This window comes from Papaver somniferum, chromosome 3 (assembly GCF_003573695.1).
Source record: "Papaver somniferum cultivar HN1 chromosome 3, ASM357369v1, whole genome shotgun sequence".
Taxonomy (NCBI): domain Eukaryota; kingdom Viridiplantae; phylum Streptophyta; class Magnoliopsida; order Ranunculales; family Papaveraceae; genus Papaver; species Papaver somniferum.
In genome coordinates this window covers 46,053,396-46,072,749 of record NC_039360.1, presented here as the reverse complement: position 1 = coordinate 46,072,749, position 19,354 = coordinate 46,053,396, and the positions used below count along the sequence as shown (strand labels likewise).

The following is a 19,354-nucleotide window of genomic DNA, read 5'->3' as shown; positions in this document are numbered from 1 at the left end:
GATTTATTTTTGGGAGAATTTTTTCTTTAGGAATTTAATTCCAAATTATTTTTTAAGAGTTTTATTTGTGGGAATTCCTTTTACAGTTTTACTTGTTTTTGAAGAAAACAAAAAACCTAACTTGATTTGCAAGTATCTCATCCTATAAATATGACTCGAAATTCTGTTTTAAAAACACACAAGCAGCGACTATCTCTAGGTCTACTTTTCTTCTTCTTATATTTTGTGCGGCGTTTTGCTTCCATCCCTGTTGCTGAGTTCAAGAGTGGGTAACTTGCGTTGTGTTAACTCAAGTTATATCGGGCAGTCTTATCCTGGACACATCTTCGCACGTTGGGGTTTAGCATTACTTCAGAGTATACCCGCGAACTAATGTGTTAAGGACAGCTTGTTGAACCTGTGATTCTGTCCTCATCAATTTGTTCGTGGTAGAGTTGTTTGATACTGTTCTTTATATTTATTGTTTGATACATCTGACGTTTCTTCAATTGTTGCAAGATACCAACATAGCAAAGACCATCCAACGTCTTGTGGATGGAGATGGAAGAGGATCTCTTGCTTTTGCTGCTGCTGCTGGAGGAAGAGTGAATGTTTGTAGTTACTTGCTTGAAGAGTTGAAACTTGATGTTGATGTTAAGGATGACGCAGGTAATGAATTATTTAGTTCGTTCTTCCTGATTTTGTTTTCATAGAGAATAGATGCCTAGACAGCAGATTTGAGATTTCACTATTTGCTTCATTACCATGAATTTAGGCATCTAGCTGTTGTTAGGGTAATTCTGATAACTATGATACTGGTTGTCAACAAGATGTGGTGGATCTTGCTGAAGTTGTTTGCTTGTACAATACAAATTCAAGCACTTCGTCAAAGATCTTAAGTCGCTTACTGTAAATTCTCTGCTTGTTAATTGTCTTTTTTGGGGTTGATTATCTCACCATGAGCTATTTGTTCGCCTTTTGATTCGTGGTGGCCTTCTTTAGAAGGATGTCACATAACTTGAATACTTTCCATGTTGTGCCTGAACAAACATAGTTTAGGGGGCTGAAATGGAACTTGGATAAATTGTTTGATCAGTTAGGTTTGCTATTTTCCCCAACTATCTGCGGGAAACATAAAGGGAAACCTCTTCAACTGAAATAAATATTTATCTTATTGTTGTTTTTGTTTTTCAGGTGTAACTCCCTTATCATATGGAGCTGTTAAGGGACATCTTAACACTGTAGAGTATCTTCTCGAGCAGGGCGCCAATCCTGATGGATCAACTGATCCAGATTGTACAACTAATACTCCTTTGCATTATGCTGTATTGGGAGGTACCTCACATATCTTTAACCTAAGAACAGAACTTGTGCATTCTTATAAATCTACCTGTTTTCTGTATATCTATGTATGTTTGTGTGCCTGCACTTGTTTATATTTTCCACTTAATCTTTAGCAAGTGTAAGCAATGGTAGTTTAGATTTTAGACGCAGTGACACTAAATTTTGATATGTGCCGTTAGTGGGATCTGCTATCTATTGCCGTTACTGGGGTCTGCTATCTATTTATAGATAGCGATGTGCAAAGATTAGATTAGCGGGCAGAGAAAGCCCATTCCTAGCTTATTATTTTAACATTCAAACTTTCTCTGCTATTTTAGTTTACACTCTAATGTTATGCAACCGATATGTATCCAGCAAAACCATCAACAAAGGCGTCCATTCTTTCATTTTTGCCTTAGCTAATGCTATGCTTTCAAGCGATCCATCAATTGTATTTTTGGGAGCATGTAATACTTTAACTGTCTACCTTACTGTCAATCCCAAGGAAATCATTTTTCTGTATAAACCCTTGTAACTGGTTTATGGTTAGCATACAAGTAAAATATGCCTGGTAGGAAAAATATCCATTCTTAACTGGTCTAAGCAAAATTTTATGTTAGAACTGACCGATTTCTTTGGAAGGTACTGCATGTAAAGAAAATTGTGTTCCTTATTTTGTGTGTATATCCCGGTTCAATATAAATATTTCTGATCTTTACTGGTAATGTCAATTAGTTTATCCAGATCCTTGGGTTTTAGCTTTCTTTGCAAAAAATCTCTTGCTGTGGGGACTTTATTCTGCATTAGATGAGCATACTTGGTTAAGGCTTAGATGAACTTTCTCGTAGCGTTTTTATCCTCCATAAGTTAGTTTTTTGAGAAATTTTTAATGTTTGGAGTTTTCAGGAGCATTGGAAGATTGAGGCATACAACTTACATGCCACATATAGGCAAACACTTACTACATGCATATCTACTTTAAAAAAGTTAGATGTATACTCGAACGCTAATGTGTTGGAACCTCTTATAGTGAACCTTGAGATATAGTAAAATACTTCACCTTGGTGCTTGGTCTAACTAGAGCAGTGTAGACTTCTTCCATGTTGCTGCTTCTTTATCCCAAAATTACATAAAAACGTAGCTCATCTCTTAGATAATCTTTTTTTGCATTTGGATTTTCTTGTTTTCTGCATTTGTATCATATGCCGCTTTATCTGCAGGAGATAGAGAGATACAGACACTGTTACTATCGAAAGGTATCCGCATTGATGTTGCGACTAGATCTGGTACAGCCCTTTCATATGCTGCTCTCCTTGGCCAGATTGATGCTTTAAAGTTTTGTTGGATCACCATGCAGATGTATGTTGACTTCCCCTCAACTAAATGAACAGTTATTCTTTTGCAAGTAGTTTATCAGCATAGATAGATAAAACAGGGCGTCGTTACAATCTTTCAGTTATGAAGACATACCTTGCGTTTCAGGAACTTTGTGCAACTCGTTAACTTAATTTGTAAAGAAATGACTAGATTATCTACTTGAAAACAGTAGTATCCTGTAGTGCACAAATGATTTTTTTTATCTACTATTGATTTTCCAACTTGGTGGGGTCTATCAACTAAATCTATGTTCCTTCCTATATGCAGCCTAATGTGGCATTATTCGGTGTGGTTACACCACTAGCATCAACCATTGCGATCAATTCACTGCTAAAGGGAAGATAGTTGGTAGAGAGTAGCAGCAGAAGTCAAAACGAGAACTAACAGAAACAAAGAGGAGCCTTTTTTTTATTTTTTTTTATTTGTGTATCAACCAAAGAAGAAGATGGATACGTATTTCATATCCCATGGATCTCCGATGCTTGCAGTAGAAGAAGATATGCCAGCAAGATCTTTCTTAAAATCATGGCAACAGAGAATTCATCAACATAAACCAAGCTCTATTCTGGTGATTTCAGCTCATTGGGAAACTGCAGATCCAACTGTTAATGTTGTTGATCACAACTCTACTATTTATGACTTCTATGGGTTTCCTAAACCTCTCTATCAGGTACTACTGCTCTTTCTCCCCTTTCAAAAATTTGATTTTTTTTTGTTTTCTTTTCTGCTTAAACCATCTAATTTCCATCCGACTAATCATATATAAAAATTCAGAAACACCCTTTTCCAGGAAACCAAAATATTTCTTACCAATTCTGTGTTTCATATCTGAATTTTGGAATGTGGGATGGAATTCAAGCACTGAAATTTGAGTCAGAATTTATGTTGTTGATTCAGACACGAGTCAGATTGGCTAGTAATTGTTGAAGCAGTAGATAGGAAAAGTTTTCATTTAAAACAATGAACTGTAAGTCTGACTGACCAGTGACAGTTAACCACCTTTCAGAAAAGGGAAAGAAAAGGGAAAGAAAAGTTTTCATTTAAAACATTATCTAGTGAATGCTGTAATCATTCTAGATTTTCTATTGTGTACACCTACAAAATGTCATTGTCAAAAATAATCTAGAACGTTGTCAAGATGACAGCAGCAGTTACGTAAGTCAATCTCTTGTTTGTTTAACTTATCTCTTGCAATAGGTGTACATTGGTCGGAGTCCCACCGGTGGCCCATGAAAAGGGTCGTTTGATTATTTTTCCTTGTTCAATATCAGTCATAGTAGTGCTGGCCAGGTGTTTTGGTGCAATCTGTACATTTTGGCTCCAAGGGTTGGGTCATTTAGAGATAGCGAAAATGCTAGATGTTTCAAATTTTGTGATTAAATTCTCAACACATTGCTGCTCCCCATTGCTCAATGGCTCATGAATCAGTCAATAATCTGGTTTTTCATATATCAATTACCGGATCATAATTGATCTCTCTGATTTGTCCAACTTTTTTCAGCTCAAGTACCCTGCACCAGGTGCCCCGAGGTTAGCAAAGCGGGTTAAGGAACTGCTGACCAGTTCTGGCTTTCAACGAGTCAAAGAAGATAAAACTCGTGGGCTCGATCACGGTTCTTGGATCCCACTCCATCTCATGTATCCTGAGGCTGATATCCCAGTGTGTCAACTTTCGGTTCAGACACAATTAGATGGAACTCATCACTACAACATGGGAAAGGCACTAGCCCCTCTTAGAGATGAAGGGGTCCTTATAATTGGGTCTGGTAGTGCAACCCATAACTTAAGTGCTCTCGGAAGAGAGAATACTCCTGTTCCATCATGGGCAGAAGATTTCGATACATGGCTAAAAGAATGTCTTCTAGCTGGCAGGTAACATCACATTTACTTGCTTCTATAAATACTTGATTTTGTTACATTCCTATACCTGTTGCATAATTGGGCACCATTTACACGAGAACAAATCAGAACCAGTTTTCCTGTAAAAAATGTGTCACTTCTGTAAAGATCTACTCTTGTTTTTTGCTGATGATTTAGTGCTTATTAGCAAAACTTGGTATAAAATGAAGAACCAGTAGCAAAAAAGAACCGAGCACTACTGCAGCCAATCATCTCTACCAATTTTGAATAATGACTACTTTTAAAAGGCTCCTCTGATCCAAGTAGTTCAATGACCGGAAGAACACAACTAAAATTTGGAACCCCTACCGTGAATAGGTGCTATATAAGAATAGGCTTTTCATTGCTTTATTTTATCTTTAATCTTACAGACATGAAGACATAAATCATTATGAAGAGAAAGCGCCTAGGGCCAAAATGGTGCATCCATGGCCTGAACATTTCTACCCACTGCACGTCGCTCTGGGGGCAGCTGGGGAAGAAGCAAACGCTGAACTAGTCCATCACAGTTGGCGGGAAGGAGCCCTTTCATATGCCTCTTATCGTTTTAAAACCACGCCATGATGCAACTGTGCTTATGAGATTTCTGTCTTTTCTGGTACCTATTTTTCAAGTACTTGTATGACTGCTATGTTTGATTTTGTGACTTGAGAGTTCACAGTTCATTGGTATATGATCCTTCACAGTTCACCTACAAACTACAATAATACTGTATCTGAACAGATATATACAATATTGGTTACAGGCAAGCCTTGATTTCAGAGTTCTCCTTTTCAAAATCTTGCAAAATATTGGTTTTAAGTTTTGTAGGGCTTTACCCTTGATTAGAGGGAGCCCTTCCAGAAATTCTCAACGGCCCTAGGAGACCTAAGGCCGAAGAGGGGGTTTGGAAATAGTTTTCAACCAGCAATTGACGCGCCTCGGTTAATACCTCATTAGCTGCGTCATTGCCCCAAGCGCAAAGATGCCTACAAACGATAGCATCACCAGCACTTTATAGTCTTTTCATTCGCATCCCTTACTCTGATTGAGCTATGTGGGACTAATTATTCGTTACACTAGCCACTACGGCCAAAAACAGCTAGCACAGCTTAAAGTACTCCCTAACTAGTACGGCGCATAGGATTTTTAAGGATTTAAGCAAAAAAACATCTCCAATGGGAATGTGAAGGGAGAAAGTAAAGATGATGTGTCTGCAAGTTTTTGGTGAGAAAGAGTTACTAGATTGCATACTTATGACGTTTAGTTGCATATATCGTTCTTTTTTAATTAGAGGCGCCGTCAAATCAGTATTTGAGTTTACAAAGTCTGATTTGGAGGAACAGCAGTTATAGAGATATATTCTGTAGCCTTGTGAAATGCCTGTTGTAGAACGAAGTGAGAATTGAAAACTTGATTCTGAAAAACCACAGCATTTCGCATAATCCAGATTTGCCAAAGTACATGTATTTGAACAGAAATATTAGTGTCGATTGGGTTACAAGAGCGGAACAAGTGGCCAGAATCTGTTACCAGCCACTACATTTAACTGACCTGTCTTTATCTCTGCCAACACCCAAAAACAGGTCCTCGAATCCATGTATAAATCTTGATATAATGGAAGACTGCTTAGCAAGTAGATCGCGTCACGGAACCAGGACAATGATATCAGTAAAGCACTATCCTTTTCCTGGCGTATTTCAACCACCAGTCCTGACTCTTTCAGTGATCTCTCTCAATCAGCAGTATTTTCATCATCATCTTTAAGAGAATCATCAAATCTTCCAGTTATCTTTTTTTTGCTCATCAATAAAGCAAAATGAACCTGAACTTCTACAGTTTTGGAGCCACCCGAAAAAGGGGCAGCAAAAGCAAAAAGAACCTAATTGGAGCACCTTACCTTACAAGTTAAACAAAATCAGCTACATTGAATTTTTTTTTTTTGGTGAGGAGACTCCAGACTAACCAAAAAGGATGGTCTATCAATATGCACAACTTCCTCCCCTCTAGCCAAAGCTGCACCTCTTCTAGCTAGTTTATCCGCTGACAAATTAAACTCCTCTGTAACACAAATAAATGCCATGACTTTAGCCAGAAAATTTGTTGCAGTACCCAATCCTCGAGACTTTGCATATATATATAACCACCTTTATGGTTTGTGCAAATGAAACAATATCCTGCTGCACCCATCACAACAGACCAAAGTTTGATTTTCATTTGGCAGATTAAAAGAAATGGAACTTCACTTTCCTTTTAACCTAGATTAAAATTCCAGTGGAGAGGATCCAATAGGATTCAAGAAGAGGCAAAGCCTTTTGAAGATTGTTGGGTTCCTCTTGAAAAGAGAAAACCCTCCAAAAATAGGCGTATGCCGCTTATAAACGGCAAGCACACGGTATTCTTTAGTAAAAGGCGAAAGAATAGTTGGCTTTGTGCTTACCTCACGGATGCGTGATTCATTTGCTAGAACGAAGTGCTAGTTATGTACAGAGCATTTTGAGTAGACTTATGCTTCCTGATACGTGTGGTACTAATTCCAAGGAATCCTTTTTACTCTCAATTGCTGTTTTTGTTCTGACGGTGCAAAAAGCTATCGACATGGTCAAAATCATCATCAACATTATCAGCTTCAGTCTCATTTGTCCTTCAAAATAAAACCTACAACTAACAAAATGAACAAAAGGGCCGATTCAAGTTGGGCAGTTCAGAATTACAACTAGTGAAACCATTTAGTAAATCATCCCCACACCCACTCCATCTACTCAGTTTTCCCTTTCTGACCAAGCTAAGAATACTGTCTTGTTGAAAACCATCCTACTCTCAGGTAAGAGAAAACTCCTCCGTTCATTTCTTTTTGATTTTTGTTCATTTGTAACTTGACTAAACAAAAGAAAAATGATTTTTGTTCATTTCTTTTTGATTTTTGTTTTCTGGATTTGGTCATAGAAAACAAAAACGAAACTGAAAAAACACTTTCTTCTAGATTTGGCCATAGAAAACAAAAGAAAAATGTTGCAAAAAAAAGTGAGCTCATAGGTTGCACGTTCTCTGCAGGAGTCTCAGAAATTATGGGAACCCTTTCCACATTGCGCTTGTTATATCATTGCTCGGTAGTTACTTGATTGCAGGACATATTTAAGGATATAGATCTCTTTCTGAATCAACAATATGGGACTATACAGATCTTTACCAGGTTGCGTTCAATCTCCTAAATCTCGTTTTTTCTTATTCTTGTCAAACCATATAAGAAAGAAGTTAGAATTTTCTTAAGTAACTTATGTAGTTCGGCTTGCTTCAGCTTCTTTAGGGTGGAGTCCATTTTATCAGTAGGAATTTCATTTTATTAGCGGATATTCTTCCAACTTAATGAAGCTACGTTTTTTAAACTTAATTGTGTTGAATCCAATGTTGTACAAGGTCAACAAGTATTGTAATGTTTATGATTAACTATCTGTTTTAATTGAATTATCCAGGTCTTGTTTTCCGATACATTTTCTCCAAGTTCCATTCTTATTCACATACAAATTCTTGATATATCTTAAATCACTGCTTGTCTCTCTTTTTCTAAAGTGAAACTTCAACTTCATTCTTGGAAAGTCTATCTTGGGTTTGTGATATCGGAAACTTGAATCCGATAAAGAAACGAGGAGAGTTAACCGGTATATCACCTGAAGAAGTATATCACTTGACAAAGGGAACATAAAATAAAAATAAATTAGTTATCCGAAGTATAAAGAACTGTGGAAAACGGTCAGCCGGTCATGGCTCGGGAGTCGTGCATCACTATTCAACACCCCGTTTTTTTAACCAAAGACAAACTTTATATTATATAAACATATTTTTTACATCATGATTTATGTAAGGAATTACTAAATCAGGTGGATAACCCCACCACTCCCGACATAAATTCTGTTTTCGAGATGCCTTTGGTAAAGCATCTGCAACTTTATTACAAGACTTGTAAACAAACTCACAAGACCACACAGTATAACCATTACATATATTAACACAATTTTTAAGAAGAGGTAAACATTGCCACTGACAAAGACTAGTTTGATGTTGTAAAAAGTTACTGATACTCGGATTGTCTGTTTCAAAAATGACATTAGACCAGCCATTTGAAGCTGCTATTTGCATAGCCTCTAACATAGCCCAGGCTTCAACTTGCTCAACATTTATAGCTTTTTTCAATGTTTCCCTTCCCATGACATAGGCCCCTGTAGAATTTCTAGTTATAATACCAATACCAGCTAACAAAGATTCAGAGTTATATGAAGCATCAACATTTATCTTTAAGAACTGTATAGGAGGAGGAACCCAAGGCACATGTAAGATGTAGTTCTGTAAATGATAATGACCATGAGCAACAAATGAGGTATCTAAATGATGTTGTTCCCTGTAAGAGTTTATCTGATGTATGACAGTGTGATGGTTGGGTGTTATATTGCTAAAAACAGCCCTGCATCTATTTTTCCAAATGAAGTGCATTATACAGAGAGCTAAGTGTACAACTAGAGGTGTATGTTTGATAGTTATATTCGAACCCTTAAGCTGCCAAGTCTGAATCCAGGAGAGAACCGAGGGATGCTGCACAATGGAAACGAACTGATTAGGAAAAAAAGTCTGCCATATAGCTTGAGCGAAGGAGCAATGCAGTAGCAAATGGTCCAGATCTTCAGTTTGATTCATACTACACAGAACACATATTTGATCATCAGCATTCAGGTGCCTAAAAATGCGAGCTTTCACAGGTATAGCATCATGTATTCCTTTCCACATAAAAATTTGAAACTTGTATGAAACTTTTAATTTCCAGAATGCTAACCAAAATTGCTGAGATAAACCCATTGAAATGTCCATATGCAAAACCTTTTCCCAAAGCATCTTGTATGCTGAAGCAGTTGTAAACATGCCAGTACTAGTAAAAGGACAGACCAACTTATCTTCCTGATCTAATTGCAAAGGAATAGTGAGAATAGAGTTCACCTGGTCTGTAGAAAATAATGGCGAAGAAGCGGAATATTCCATTGCTGAGTGAGAGGATCAATTAGTTCTGAAACCCATTGAATATTACTTGTATTCAGATCACTCCAATCTTGAAATGCAGTCTACATGGAAGGAATCCAATTGGCAGTCCAGATATTGATTCGAGTACCATTACCTACTTGCCATTTTGCATTTCTAAGAACAATTTCAAGCCCAACACATATACTTTGCCATACCCAACTTGAATTGTTAGTTTTCGGTGGAGGGAAGAATAACAGATCAATATGAGGGAAGTATTTACCTTTCAACAATTTTGCCGAAATAGCATCTTGGTTATGAAATAATTGCCAGGCCGATTTCGCAAGAAGAACTAAATTGTAATTGGTTAAATTTTTAAGACCTAGAACTCCAAATCTTTTAGGTACACATACCTTTTTCCATCCAATAAGTTGTCGTGGACGGTCGTTACCTTTTTGTGTCTAGTATTTTTGTGTTACCTATATTATCATCCGTGACTGTGAATCCTATATTATCATGTGATACCTTTTTGTGTCTAGTATTTTTGATTCTGGTAGAATAGTACCCTGCTAAAGTATGGACCGAAGCTTGGATTCCCGTCCGGTGCAAAAACGATTATTGTTCTTTTTGTTTCTGAACAAAGCTGAGGGTTCAGGTAAAATTTTAGATGCTAATGAATAGCCACAAATGTTATCTATCTATAATCTATTGATCTATACTACAAGTGTGTGTGTGTGTTTTGATAGGATTTCAGCTGATTTCTTTTATAATGAACTGCAAATTTTTGCTGGAAAGAGTTAATAAATTGAATAATTTTGTACATATATCCTAGTGTTCAGGGACGGACCTGTGAGAGGGCTAACCCGGGCTTTAGCCCTCTGGTCCGTCAGTGTAGAAAAAATCAAAATGAATTTTTTTAGGGTTGGCTATAGCCTTTTGCCCAGGTCAAAATGAATTTAAGTCGACTCTTGGATCCGTCCCTGCTAGTGTTATGACTAACATCACAAACACCTCACCATCTGGATAGAAGCAAATCTTTGCAACACCTTCACTGGACGCAGCCAGAAACTTTACTTAGGAGTGGCCATTAATTACAAAACCTATAGAGAATCTCTATTAGAGATTTAGCTAAGGATTGTAGAATTTCAGGGTGGAGGTGACCACCCTTGGCCGCCAAAGAAGTAGCTTCGTCCTGATCAGTTTGTGTTTGTAATGCAGGACGCAGAGCCATCAGAAGACTTAGGCCCTCGCCATCTAGTTTGTCAATGTATGCTAAGGGAAAAAAGCCTTGAAAGCGAATCATTTGGATTCGAAAATTGTTGGGTTCCTCTTAAAAAGAGAAAACCCTCCAAAAATAGGCGTATGCCGCTTATAAACGGCAAGTACACGGTATTCTTTAGTAAAAGGCGAAAGAATAGTTCGCTTTGTGCTCGCCGCACGGCTGCGTGATTCATTTGCTAGAACGAAGTGCTAGTTATGTACAGAGCATTTTGAGTAGACTTGTGCTTCCTGATACATGTGGGGCTAATTCCAAGGAATCCTTTTTACTCTCAATTGTTGTTTTTGTTCTGATGGTGCAAAAATCTATCGACATGGTCAAAATCATCATCAACATTACCAGCTTCAGTCTCATTTGTCCTTCAAAATAGAACCTACAACTAACAAAATGAACAAAAGGGCCTATTCAAGTTGCGTAGTTCAGAATTACAACTAGTGAAACCATTTAGTAAGAAGACTAGAATCATCCCCACACCCACTCCATCTACACAGTTTTCCCTTTCCGACCAAGCTAAGGATCATGTCTTGTTGAAAACCATCCTACTCTCAAGTAAGAGAAGAACTCCTCCTCCGTTTCTCTTTGATTTTTGTTCATTTGTAACTTAACTAAATCTGGATTTGGTCACACAAAACAAAAAATACTTTCTTCTTTTTTAATTTTGTTCATTCTTTAACTAACTTGACTAGTTCTGGATTTGTCCATAGCCATAGAAAACAAAATAAAAATGAAAATGATGCAAAAAAGAGTGAGCTCAAAGGTTGCACGCTTTCTTCAGGAGTCTGAGAAAGATTATGGGAACCTATCCACATAGTGCTTATTATACCTGTAGTGGCATAAAACCACACACTACATCCAACGAAGTAGAAGATGGTTTAACACGAAGTAAAGGTACACAAGTAAACATAGGCACACGGATATACGTGGTTCGATATGATTACATACGTCCACGGGGTGAAAGGATGAATGTTATTATTTCTTTTCTTTGATTACAAGTTGTTCTCTCCCTTTCAAATGATGAAGCTCAAAAACTCGAGTATGATGCCTTCTTTTTCTCTCTCTAAACCTGCCTCTCTCTCTCGACCAGCCCTTGTATTTATAGGCCAAGGTCGACATACAACAGAATTACAATGTTGGTCACATTACATCAATTTTAGTTGTTCCCTATCGGACCTGCACTGCTCGCCCGACTTTCTGGTTTGACTGATAGAGTCTTGGTTTTTGATAGTTCTTCACCCGAGGCCGAGTCTTGATCGTCTGGTTAACACGATGTTGCCCTTCTTTCTTCTTGTTCTTTTGTTTGACCATCTTCCTTCGTCTGACCGAGTGCTTTCTGATCGTTCGCCCGACCTGTCAGGAGATAAAGGTCACATCACATCCGACAATTGTTGTGCCATCACGTCCGACCCACGTGATACCTCGCTCTTTGCGCCGTTCGGTTCTATCCTGTGCTTCGCCGCTCTTTTTTCTTTGGTGTATCATAGCTTAGGATCTTGCCACCTAACCCTGTGGATTATCTACACCTACAATATCTACACCTACATTTATGCCCCTTCTTTCGCTCATGTGCTTGGCACGAGGGAAAGAAAATCGTTCCACCTTCCCACGTCCTCGAGCATGCCGAGAATTCCGTCATGCAGTCTCCCACTAATTCTCCCTTTATGACTTGTAACCGTTACTGTCGGTCGAGGCGCTACATCCTATAAATATCTCCCTTTATGTCCTCTTTCCTTCGTTCGCCATTTTCAGAGAAACCAAGCGTTGTTCTTCCTTCTTCTTTTCCTTCCTTCTTTGCCGACACCATTAATTCCGGTGACCCTTTTATCTTCTCAGTCTTCATATTCGTTGTTTTTGTTGGTGAGGTTTGCGACAGTCGTGGTTGGTTTTTATTTTTACTTCTCTCTCCATCAAAGTTCATATCTCTCCGTTCGCTTTCTGCCATGGCTACTTTTTCTCCGTCAATGACTGAAAAAAGGTGCGTGAATGATACCTTCTTCGAGGGCGATGTTGTTTCTCTTGATTCCTTGTTTTGGCTTGAGAGTCCTTCCCATCACGATTATCGTGCTATAAATTCCCTTTTACCTGATGATTCTCCTTCTTTTTCATGTAGGGATGATAAGAGGATCTCCAAAGACTTGTCTGATGATGAATTTATTGAACAGTTGAAGGAAGAGTTTGGTCTTCAAAACTATGAAGTGACCCTAGTCTCGGGCCAAACGGGTGTGTTGAAGAAGTCCAATGTCGATAGGTATGAGCAGTCATCCGAGGCAGTCATCGTTACTCGTGGGTAATTAGAACTTGGTCTTCTCTTTCCTTTATACAACCCTGCTAGCTCTTTCTACTACGAGGTGTTGTCACAGCTTCGTCCTCTTCGGGCCTTGACCCAGTGGAATGGCAACACTTTCCGCCTAATGAATGAATGGAGGGTCCGAGGCGAGGGTCATGGATCTACGGCCGATTGGTCGACCTATAAGCCTGAACATGCTCCTAATTATACTTCTGCCAATTTCTTCGTGAACTATCGGAGTGGGACAACTACCAATGGCGACCTTGCTGGTTTTGCTGCTAGCCCTCATCGTCTGAAGTCTATGCCTGAGGGTGTTGAACGATTGATGCTAGATGCTGATCCCCTTGGTAAAGGCTCCAACAAGCGTGCTCTCCACACCAATGACCCATACTGGGACCGGGTTCCACTACTTGTTCGCGGCCAAATTTTGCATGGTAGCTTCTCTCCTCCTCAATTTCCTATGGAGCCTTATCCATTCTGGGTGATTAACGATGATAGGGTATGTTGCTTTCTTTCCACTTTCTTTGATTCATGTTGTATCGGCTTGGGGTACTGATTAATTTCTTGTCGTAGGTTAAGCCTCAGGGTGAGTCTACCAAATCGGCTTCTACTTCCAAGAAGAGGAGTGCTGGCACAAGGGTCGAGGAGGATCAGGGGAAGGTAACAAACATATAGCTTTTATTATAAGTACATGTACTTGCCCCTGTTTTTTGCCTTCACGTGTTCTGACACTGAACCTTGTGCAGAAATTCCCTAGGCGCGAGGATGAAGATGTTGGAGGGTCTGATACTCGTGGTAGTGAAAGTTTGGCTCCAAGGCGTAATCCTCCTCGGGGGAAGGTGGCGGCAAAGGGCGTGGTGTTGAAAATCTCGGGCGTTGTGATCGATATCCATGATCAAGTTGATGAGGATAATATATTCGGGGACGATCAGCTGTTTGATGAGGATGCTGGTGGTCAGAAGAAAGCGGAGGTCTATGTGGAGACTGCTGTTGTGACTCATGTCGTGCAGTCTGGTGATCAGGGGCCAACCCAAACATCACTCCAAAAGTTGCCCCAGAAGGATGTTGGGTCTCCCTCGGGTGTTCAGACGTCCTTTACCATATCGGGCCCTATTTGTGATTCACTTGGCGCATTGCACTCTGAGGATTTTGCCTCATATACTGATGAGCAGATGATTGCTGACGTGCCCCTATATCGTGATATCGCGCCGGTCTTTGATAATTTGGTAAGTGATTTGTTTGCACTTTTCCTTTGGATGTTATCGGGCCCCACTAATCTCGTCTTGGGATGGAATTTGTAGGCGTTGAATCGGTCGAGGTTGGAGGCTGCTCTCCGTCGACAGGAGATTAGGAAGTTGGAGGCTTCTCTTCAGCAGGAGAAGGAATGATCTCGTGATCTGGAGATCAAACTCGCCAATGCGCAAGGCATATTGTTTGCAATAGTTGTGTTGATTGAGTTCTTCGTACCAATATCCTGAGTCAATTATTATTCTTCTAACCGAAATATCTAGTATAGATCTAGACGCTTCTTCGGAGTATAGGCTTATGAAGAGAAAATGGGATATCGAGAAAGATCTCGTGGAGAATCTTCGACAACGAATTTCCAATAAGGATGGGAAGATAGACCGACAGGAGGCCGAGATCCAGCAACTTCAAGAGGAATTGGACAGATATCGCATGTTTGAGTATGTCCCCGAAGAGATAGATAACTTATAGGCTCGCTTGGGCATCTTTCAAAGACTTGCTGGTGATAAAACGTTACTAGCCGATAATCTGGAGAGTCAAAATGGTTCCCTTAGGCTTCAAAATCGAGATCTTCATGAAGATCGGTGACGAATTTTGAGGGAAAAAGCTGTGGCCGAGCAGTCCAACCGAGATCTTCTTGAAAGGACCAAGGGTTTCGATAATATGTCCAGTGACCTAGAGTGGACCCAAGCCCAGTTATCGATGCTACAAGTGTCCTATAACCGTCAGAGGGCCGAGTGGAGTGATCACAAGAAATATTGCCCTTCGAATGAGTTCAATGAACAATATTATAATGAGTTAACCTTGAAGCTTTCTAAGGCCGAGGACGAGTTGGCCAAGTCCGTGGAGTCGTTAGAATCTGTATTGCCAATTCTGTCAGGTCTCTGGAGTGCATGTTGGGGCGAACTTAAGACCTAGTTAGTTTGTTGTTTTCACTCTGTATTCTGCTATGTTCTGTGTTTAATATGCTTATAATGTTTTGTTGCAGCCGAGCAGGGTCGTGTCAAGGATCTGGAGTGAGATGTGCAAAATCTCGGGCAGGAGGTGGAGCAGTGGAAGAAGGCCGAAGGTGAGGTGAAGGTTAAGCTCCACACCGCCGAGGCGAGGTCCGAGCAGCTTTCTCAGCAGATTGTGGACGAGAGAAATGCTCATCAGAGCGAGCTTGCTGAGGCTATCAAGGCCGGTGTAAACGAGTACATCACGAAAAAGCGCCGCGAGGTTGCTCATAGAAATGGGGGAGCCGTTGTTGTCCCACCCAGGAGTTTATCATGTCTTTTGTAGTGTTGCACCACTAATTTTCCCTTTGTCGCGGGTTGTAATTCGTTTGAACACTTGACCCATGCTTCTTTGAACAACTTCTTTGAATGGGGTGCTGCGTCGCCAAGCTTGTTTTTATTTTTTCTTTTCCTTGAAAATTTCCGCCTTTATCATTGTGTTGACGTTGTTTAATTTTATGGTTGATATCTTATTGTTTGTGCTCTGTATCTGCATTTGATGTCACATGAATTAGTATAAGTGCCTTTTCTGTCGAACACACTCAACAAGGAGGGTCATCGGGCCCGATGCCATGTCCCAACCGAGGTATCTCATCACTATATTTTAGATTCAGTGGAAGGGTTTTAGTCGTCCTAGTTCTAGGCCCGATAATCCCAAGTGGTTATCGACCAACCAACTGGGGCAAGTGGTCACGGCCACCTGCGATTAGAGTAACCTTTCAGATGTAAGTAGGTTACCTAGCTGAGAAGAAATCGTATCTTAACAACCTTTGGTATCTGGGTTCCAACCACCAGTACCTTTAGGCTACCTCACACTTGCACACTTCCACTGCCCCGAGTATCGAATAGCCAGTCGACTGTAAGTCACCTCGGCACTTCCACACTGGCTTTGCCCCGAGTACGAATGACCATTCGAGTGTAAGTCACCTCGGCACTTCCTCACTGGATTTTTCCCGAGTACGAATGACCATTGGTCTCTCATGTCATATTTCCTACCCCTAGCGGTTTTAAAGAAATTAATGACAAGTATGTTTACATGTTTCCCTCGAACCCCTCATAGGTAATAGAGTTTCAAATGTTGAGCGTTCCACGGTTTTAACTCGGGTTTGACGTCTGGTTTGAGTAATCGATAAGCTCCCTCGCCAGCTTTCGACACGATTGTGTATGGTCCTCCCCACCGTGCCGCTAGTTTACCGCCCTTTTTGTCACGTTCCCAATCGGCTAGATATTTCAACACTAACTGCCCCGGTTGAAACTCTCTTGGTCGAACTCGTTTGTTGTATTCTCGTTGTAGTCTCCTTTGGTAATTCTCCATTTTTTGCAACCCCATCTCCCTTGTTTCCTCCAAGTCATCGAGCTTGGCCAATATTAGATCTGCCGATATGTTTCGCCTCCGGGCTTCAGTTCTTGTGGTGGGTATCATTGCTTCAGTTGGTAGTATCGCTTCGGTTCCATAGGTCAGCATGAAAGGTGATAGCCCTGTTGCTTCCCTTCGAGTGGTTCGATAGGCCCATAAAACATTGTAGACTTCTTCGCACCAATCACCGTATTGTCCATCTAATTTTTTCTTCATATTGTCGGCGATAGTTTTGTTTGTGATCTCGGCATGCCCATTACTTTGAGGGTATATGGGGGTACCCTTGCTTTTTCTGATGTTGTAGGTGTTAAATAGTAGGTCGATGTTTTCTCCATGGAGCTGTTTTCCATTATCCGAGACGATGGCCGCCGGTACTCCGAAACGACATATGAAGTGCTCCCAAATGAACCTAGCCATAGACGAATACTTCCCAACGTAACGGGCTACTTGCTTCGAGTAAGTCGGCCGGGTCTTCTCGATCTTCTTCCATTCCGAGTATGTCCTCGACCTCATCTTCGTCGCTTAGTGGAAAATCTGCCAAGAAATCTGCCACTACTTGTGCCTTCACTGTTGTTCTCATTTCGTAGAAAACGTTAAATTGTTTGATTTGTGCCCCCATTTGGAAATCCTTCCTGGTCGGCCGACATTGTCTAGTACCGCCTCAATAGGTGATTTTGTGAGAACTCGGATCCGATGGGCTTGGAAATACGTTCTTAACTTCAGAGTGGCGAAAGCTAGTGCTAAAATAATCTGTTCCATCCTTGTATAATTTTTATCGACGGGACTTAATGTTTTGCTGATGAAGTAAACTGGATTTTCTTCGCTCCCTTCATTTCGGACTAAGACTGCACTGATAGCATATGAGGTTGCGCCGAGGTATAACGTGAGGACCTCTGATGGCTCGGGTCTTTGTAATACGGGTAGGCTAGCGAGATGTAGTTTAATATTCTGAAACGCCTCCTCACAAGCGTCCGTCCATTTAAATTTCTCCCCCTTTTTGAGAGTGCTAAAGGAGTTCTTGCATTTGTCCGACGACCGAGATATAAATCGCCCCAACGCTGCTATACTTCCGTTCAGCTTTTATACGTATTTTATTGTACCCGGTGACGGCATCTCGAGTATAGCTCTAACTTTCTCGGGATCTGCCTCTATCCCCTTTGGAGTGATGATATATCCCAAAAATTTTCCTGATGTGACCCAAAAATCGCATTTGGTCGGATTAACTTTCATTTTATATTCTCTCATCGTTCGAAAAACTTCTTTCAGGTCCCGAATGTGATTCTTAGCTAGGCGACTTTTTACTAGCATATCTTCTACATAAACCTCGATGGTGTGGTGGATCTGGTCTTCGAACATGTCGCCCATCAACCTTTGATATGTGGCGCCCGCATTCTTCAGACCAAACAGCATCTTGGTGTAGCAGTATAGTCCCCTCGACGTGAAGAAAGAGGTGTGTTCTTGATCCTCGGGGCCAACAGGATCTGGTTATACCCCGCGTATCCGTCCATCAATGTTAGTGCCTCGTGCCCTACTATAGATTCCACCAATTGATCGATGCTTGGGAGAGGGAAACGGTCCTTCAGACAGGCTTTGTTCAGGTCGTTGAAGTCAATGCAGATTCTGACTCCTCTGTTTTTCTTTGGTACCACGACCATGTTGGATATCCACTGTGGGTAGTGCGATTTCCTGATTATTCCCGATTCTTGTAACTTCTTTAACTCCTTCTTGACGGCTGTGTGTCATTCTGGTGCGACTCGCCTCATCTTTTGTCGGACTGGTTTGAAGCTTGATTCGATCTTTAAATGGTGACAGCATACCTCCGGATCTATGCCCTCCATATCGTGCACGTTCCATGCGAACGCGTCCATGTTTTCCTTTAACACCGCCACGAGCTGGTTTACTTGTTCGTCCGATAGTAAGGACCCGATCCTTACTATCCTTGGTTCTTCTACAATTCCTAAATTAATCTCCCGAATAGGACACGACCGAGAAGTTTGGTTTTGATTCCTTCATCGGCGCCGTCTCCTTTAATTGCTATGAAGGCTCGTTTCCTTGTGTTTCGTATGTCATGACCGCCTGCGAAATAATTCTTTCCAGTTCCTCTGCGGCTTTGGTTTCTTTAGCCTTGTTCTTCTCTCCCCTTTTTCGTGCTCGCCGCTCCTCATTTATCTGGGCATCGACCTGCATGCACTATCGGGATGCCTGTGAATCTCCTACGACCTCAGCTATCCCCTTGTACGTTGGGAATCGTAGCCTCTGATGATAATCCGATGCCACTCCTTTGATTCCCGCGATCCACGGTCTCCCGATAATAGCTTCATAGGGCGAGGCGACATCGACCACACAGAATGTAGTTAACGTATCTAGGTAACCACCTCCGTCCGATACCCTTAGGGTTACTTCGCCCTTTGGGATGGTCACGGTCCCATTAAAATCGTAGATACGATATGTCGATGGGACGAGTATATCATCTGACAACTCCATCCTCTTGAACGTGTCGTAGAAGAGTACTTCGACTGAGATACCACTATCCACTAGTATCCTTCTTACCCCCCATTTCTCAATCAGCAGGGTGATAACCAAGGGATCACTGTGAGCTTGTCCGTTCATCGGGACATACTGAGCCGAGAAAA

General features: G+C 40.7%; 2 protein-coding genes and 3 non-coding genes across 5 annotated transcripts; 1 reads left to right on the top strand and 4 right to left on the bottom strand.

Annotated features, from left to right (window-relative positions):
* The first annotated feature begins 515 nt into the window (after positions 1 to 515).
* Positions 516 to 5,357, top strand: LOC113356054 (4,5-DOPA dioxygenase extradiol-like). The gene is made up of 6 exons (XM_026599067.1): positions 516 to 648; positions 1,174 to 1,314; positions 2,523 to 2,661; positions 2,947 to 3,349; positions 4,181 to 4,551; positions 4,950 to 5,357. The coding sequence occupies exons 4-6, from the start codon at positions 3,125 to 3,127 to the stop codon at positions 5,140 to 5,142; spliced, it is 789 nt and encodes a 262-aa protein (XP_026454852.1). The 5' UTR covers positions 516 to 648; positions 1,174 to 1,314; positions 2,523 to 2,661; positions 2,947 to 3,124; the 3' UTR covers positions 5,143 to 5,357.
* A 31-nt stretch (positions 5,358 to 5,388) lies between these two features.
* LOC113362288 lies at positions 5,389 to 5,544 on the bottom strand. Its single transcript, XR_003365678.1, has one exon. It is a non-coding gene; the product is annotated as a U4 spliceosomal RNA (small nuclear RNA).
* A 1,342-nt stretch (positions 5,545 to 6,886) lies between these two features.
* Positions 6,887 to 7,006, bottom strand: LOC113362317. Its single transcript, XR_003365692.1, has one exon. It is a non-coding gene; the product is annotated as a U5 spliceosomal RNA (small nuclear RNA).
* Positions 7,007 to 8,382: 1,376 nt separating this feature from the next.
* LOC113359389 lies at positions 8,383 to 9,585 on the bottom strand. The gene has a single exon (XM_026603032.1). It carries the CDS (start codon positions 9,583 to 9,585, stop codon positions 8,383 to 8,385), a length of 1,203 nt encoding a protein of 400 aa, XP_026458817.1.
* A 1,299-nt stretch (positions 9,586 to 10,884) lies between these two features.
* Positions 10,885 to 11,005, bottom strand: LOC113362308. The gene has a single exon (XR_003365685.1). It is a non-coding gene; the product is annotated as a U5 spliceosomal RNA (small nuclear RNA).
* Positions 11,006 to 19,354: the final 8,349 nt, after the last annotated feature.

Excerpts from the sequence above, each read along its gene's own strand:
- LOC113356054 (XM_026599067.1), top strand. The coding sequence starts at position 3,125 with ATGGATACGTATTTCATATCCCATGGATCTCCGATGCTTGCAGTAGAA. Across the intron at positions 3,350-4,180 it reads TTCCTAAACCTCTCTATCAG|CTCAAGTACCCTGCACCAGG; the intron begins GTACTACTGCTC and ends AACTTTTTTCAG. Across the intron at positions 4,552-4,949 it reads GAATGTCTTCTAGCTGGCAG|ACATGAAGACATAAATCATT; the intron begins GTAACATCACAT and ends TTAATCTTACAG.
- LOC113359389 (XM_026603032.1), bottom strand. The coding sequence starts at position 9,585 with ATGGAATATTCCGCTTCTTCGCCATTATTTTCTACAGACCAGGTGAAC.